This window comes from Pinus tabuliformis, chromosome 4_1, assembly GCF_031772625.1.
Source record: "Pinus tabuliformis cultivar Carrire ecotype Pingquan chromosome 4_1, CPIR1, whole genome shotgun sequence".
NCBI classification, from domain to species: domain Eukaryota; kingdom Viridiplantae; phylum Streptophyta; class Pinopsida; order Pinales; family Pinaceae; genus Pinus; species Pinus tabuliformis.
This window is the reverse complement of record NC_142303.1, coordinates 939,770,054-939,775,064: the sequence shown is the minus strand read 5'-3', so window position 1 is coordinate 939,775,064 and position 5,011 is coordinate 939,770,054. Positions and strand designations below refer to the sequence as shown.

Sequence of the window (5,011 nt, the reverse complement as noted above, 5' to 3'; positions counted from 1 at the left end):
AGTATTCCATGAATTGATCTAATATCTTCTTGAAGCGCCTTGCAATAGTGATGGACGCCCCTCCAATCAAGAGGGTATCATCAGCAAATTGGGAATGGTTGATGTTCTTTGTACCTTGCTCAAATTTGATGCCAGTGATTAGGCCTATTCTTCGATTGAAATCCAAGGTTTTGCTAAGAGACTCAGCCATAAGGATAAATAAATATGGGGACAGGGGACAACCTTGTCTAAGGCCTCGAGAGGATTGGAATGCAGCACAAGGTCTCCCATTGATCAGTGGGGATATCCATGGGTTCGATATGCAGGCTTTGATCATATTGATGAAGGAGGGGTCAAATCCCATTTTATGAAGGACTGCAAACAGAAAGGAGTGCCTAACCCTATCAAAGGCATTGGCAAGATCCAGCTTTAGGACAAACCCTTTCTCCTTTCGGCTTATGCTTGAGTGAATGGCCTCTTGCACAAGAAGGATGGAGTCAGAGATGTGTCTATTGGGGAGAAAGCCCCCTTGGTTTTCTGAGATCAAAGAGGAGAGATAAGGCTTAAGCCTGGTTGACAGAATTTTTGTAATTATTTTGTATGCAGAATTGCATAAGGATATTGGTCGAAACCTTGAGAAGGTGGAGGGTCTGTTCTCTTTTGGAATTAAGGCTAGATGGGTTGAGTTGGTGAGTCCCCTCATTTTGTCTTTCTGTAAAACCCAGCGTATCATCTTTAAAAGATCTTTTTTGATCATCTGCCAGTACTCTCTATAAAAACTGATTGGAAACCCATCAGGTCCTGGAGCTTTGTCTGGGTGAAGACCCCATATTGCTTTTTGAACTTCTTCTTCTTCTACTTCTTGCGTGAGCTTGCTGTTTGTTTCTTGGGTGAATTCTTTAGGCATGTGCTGAAGTAAACTTGTGTAATCCTCCTCACTTTTTTCCTCTGTCAAAAGGTTTTTGAAGTGATTGGTGGCTGCTTCTTTTATGGAATCCTGGGTGCTGTAGCTATTCCCCTCGTTATCCCTAATTGTGCTCACAGTATTTCGAACCTTTCTAATTGTAGTCTGCTTATGGAAATATGAGGTATTTTTGTCTCCCTCGTGCAGCCACAACTACCTTGACTTCAGTCTCCATTTAGTTTCTTCATCCCTTATAGTTTGTCTCAGCTGGGTATAAAGTCTTATTTTCGTTCTCTTTGGCTTGCTGGGAAAGCCCAAAGACTTCAATATTTTGCTGCACTTCCTCAAGATCTTTCTTAATTTTCTTTTTACTCAACTCGGGCTCTTGGAAATTGCTCTTTGCCCAGTTTTTTAATGCCTGTCTTGTTCTCTTTAATTTTGTCTCCCAGATATAAGTCGGGGAGCCTTCCACATGTTGGGTCCAAGCCTGCCACACCGCGTCTTTTGCTGCAGGATTACGATTCCAGAGAGAGCAATATTTGAAAGGAAGTGGTCCTAGCTGACAATGACTATGCAGAGTAAGTATTATTGGATAATGATCAGAGGCGGAGACATTAAGAATGTTTGACTGGCCAGTAGTGAAGGTGGACAGATATGTTATATTTATGAGAAACCTGTCAAGGCGCTCCATGATGTTGCCAGCTCCTAATCGTCTGTTGCTCCAGGTATACCTGCGGTTCTTGGGTTTGATATCTATCAGATCTTGCTCCTGCATAATGTTCTCAAGTCGATTTTTGAATGGGTCTGGGTTGAAGTTTCCCCTCTTTTTTCGTTGGCATGCAAAACCAAATTGAAGTCCCCTGCAAGAATGAGATTGTTGTCCTGCTCTTCTTCTATATTTGTTTCCAAAGTGTTCCAACACACTTCTTTCTCCCTGTATTGATTCGGTGCATAAATATTGTAGATTTTTACCGTTGATCCATCTTCCTTACTTTCTAGATTAACACTGATCCAGTTCTGATGTATTTTGGTGGATTTGCAGCTCCATTTGTTACTGTCCCACATTGTTAGGATGCCACCTGAGGCTCCTCTTGCTTCACTTGCACAACCACTGTAACGCTTTTGTTGGCTGATGACTCTATTAATTTCAGATTGATCTTGCTTTGTTTCTTGAACAAGGACGATTTCAGGCTTTTCACTTTGGATTAAATCCTTAAGGGCTGCTATCTTGGAGGGGTGCCCTAGTCCCCTACTGTTCCAGGATAGCATTTTCATCATGATTTACCAGTTACATGGAGAGGTGCTCGCCTCTCTTTGCCTTTGTTATTATTTTCTTTATCCGAGTGTCCAAGTATGAAGGATTCTATAGGAGTCTGAGAGCCCATGGCGATATCTTTCTGAGTACTTTCTTCTCTCTGCTGTTTGGCCGATTTTCTGCCAGGTCCTTTTTTGGGAACATCACTGGGCGCTCCATGATCCTTTGAAGAACTTCTGGTTATTCTAGCGGAGGGGGTGTCAGGGGAGGGTTGAGAAATGTGAGGGGGAGAGGGATGGAGATGAGGATCAGATGAAGGTTCAGAATCTTCCTCAGTGAGAGATGCGAATGGATTAGAAGATGGAGGAATGGAAGGATCCGCAGATCGAGGGGGAGAGGAGGGGTGATGGAGAGGAGGTTGCTAGGAGGAAGAGGAAGGAAGCTGGTGGGCTGAATGATGATTGGAGGGGTGCTGGTGGGAAAGCCCAGGGTCTTCAGAGTCCGATGGTTTCTGAGGGGGTGATGTTTTTTTCCTTTTAACAGTTTCCCATTGCCCTTCTTGTTCTTCTGCTTCTACATTTATGATTTTAGTACATCTATTTGCAAAATGTCCGTATTCGTGACATACCTTGCATTTGAAGGGGATCTGTTCATAATCCAGCTGCTGAATGTGGCACCAGTCGTCTACCTTCAGTTTGATGGCTTTCGGCAGTCCACGCCCCAGATCAACTTCAACACAAATCCGCACACAGGCCTGGATGTTGTCTTTGGGTTCACTACGGTCTATGTATTTTCCAACCGCATTTCCTATTGCTTTGACCGAATCGTCGCCCCAGCAGTGAAGGGGAGATGGGGCAGCTTGACCCAGACTGGAACTGCGCTTGGAATGTCTAGCTCTGGATCGAAATCCGGGTCCATTTGTTGAGATAGAGACCCCTGGAGTCCATAAAGTAAGGCCCGTTTCTGAAGATTAGATCCTTGTCCTCCTTAGTTTCGAAATGAAAGGTGAAATATCCTCTTCCACAGCATAAATGTATATAATTTAATAAGCTATAATTATAACTATTTAAATTATATATATATATATATATATGTATAAGTATTTGGTATTATATTAGACCTATAATATAGTGACATACATTGGTACTAAATAAGATATTATATAGAATATATTAATATAGGATAGGAAATCTATATTAGTACATTATATATTAATATTTAAAGTAATATTAGTGTTAGTTAGTATAGTTATATAGGTATAATATTGGAGAAAATATTGACACATTAACATTTAATATAACATTAGTATTGGATTAGCATTAATATACATCTAACATAGTTCCAAATTAGGATTAACATATTAGGATTATGTTAGTTTAACACTTAGTTTAGGCTAGGTTAACGTTAGGATAATTTTAGGAAAGGGTAATGGTCCCATAATTATTAACGGATAAGGGTCTAATTTGGGACTCTAGTCGGGTGGTCTCCCTTGCTGTTGATGGAGGTCATTTTTACCCATCAACATTTTTGGCGCTAGAAGGAGGGCCACCTCCGATAACTAGCCATAGGCAAAAATTTAACTCTTTATTTTAATTACTAATGGCTATAATTTCTTTTTCTAACATGGATAATGTTTTTAGCTCATGAAAGCCGACAAGAAGCATTGACAAATAGGTGGTTGATTCCTTGTCTAAATTACAATTTGATAATGAAAGTGTATCTTCTACCATCGACCATCTTTATTTATTTATTGAATAATGTGAACTTACTGGAATTATTGATGATGATGAACTTTCTTCACTTTTTCCTCTCACTTTTCAGCGAAGGATTCAAGAGTGGTTCAATATGTTACCAACCAAGTCAATTCATTCTTCGGAACACTTAATTTAGGTATTTGTATTTAATCATAACAATTAAAGTTATGAGGAATTGTGCTTGGAATTTGATAACTTCACCATTCATGAAATTGAAACCATTAGTGAATTTTGTGATAGATTTATGTCATTATGCTAAGATTTCATCATGATGACTTGCCCCCTAAGAAAATTTTGATTGAAAAAGTTACCTCCATTATTCAAGAACATAATGAAATTCATAATGAACATAAAGAGGAATCTCCATCAGCAAATCTTGATCCTACAATTAATCTTATTGAACCCTCAAATGAAAATAATAATCTTCCTCAACCATCAACATCAGGAGAAAATATTACATTTGAAAGTGTTTCTACTATATCTCCTTATGTTTGTGATAATGAGTCAAGTTCAATAGAATTAAATTATACAGAACATCAAGATTTAACGAATAATCATGATGATAATTCTTCTTTTGAAAATGAGCTAGGTTCTATTTTGACGATATATGACACATTATTAAACCAGAAATCATTTAATGAATTATCAAGAGAAATTCAAAATGATGATTTATTTTCTGGTTATCACTATTTGCAACATAGTTATTGTATGCATCAACCTGTTGGAATATTTACTAGTTCAATTTTTAAGAATGAAATATATCATGGAACTCAAGAGGTGTATCTTTAAATGATCAATTACTTATTGATATCAGTTTAGAAACTTCTACTCATCCTTTTCATGACATTCAATACTATCAAGATTCTTATAAACCATGGGAAAATGATGTGATCTTTAACAACTATCCTGATATTTATGAATATAGATCATTTGTTTCAATCATAACATATTTTCCTTATTCATTTTTTGAGCACAAACCCGCTTCCTTTCATTTTGATTGGTATCATCAACCTTTATAATTTACAAGTTTTTGATATTAATCATAACAATCTCAGATTCAAAAATTGTTGTGTTAAAGACTTATTGATGCAATCATCTAGTGGCCCTTTTACCTTTGTA

The 5,011-nt window shown here is 38.0% G+C and overlaps 1 protein-coding gene across 1 annotated transcript; it reads right to left on the bottom strand.

Moving 5' to 3' along the window:
- Positions 1-1,127: 1,127 nt before the first annotated feature.
- On the bottom strand, positions 1,128-1,658 carry LOC149179223 (uncharacterized). Its single transcript, XM_089422392.1, has one exon. The coding sequence runs from the start codon at positions 1,656-1,658 to the stop codon at positions 1,128-1,130; it is 531 nt and encodes a 176-aa protein (XP_089278518.1).
- Between the last annotated feature and the right edge of the window lie 3,353 nt (positions 1,659-5,011).

Bases quoted from the DNA above. Each gene is read 5' to 3' on its own strand.
- LOC149179223 (XM_089422392.1), bottom strand. From the start codon at position 1,658: ATGCAGGAGCAAGATCTGATAGATATCAAACCCAAGAACCGCAGGTAT.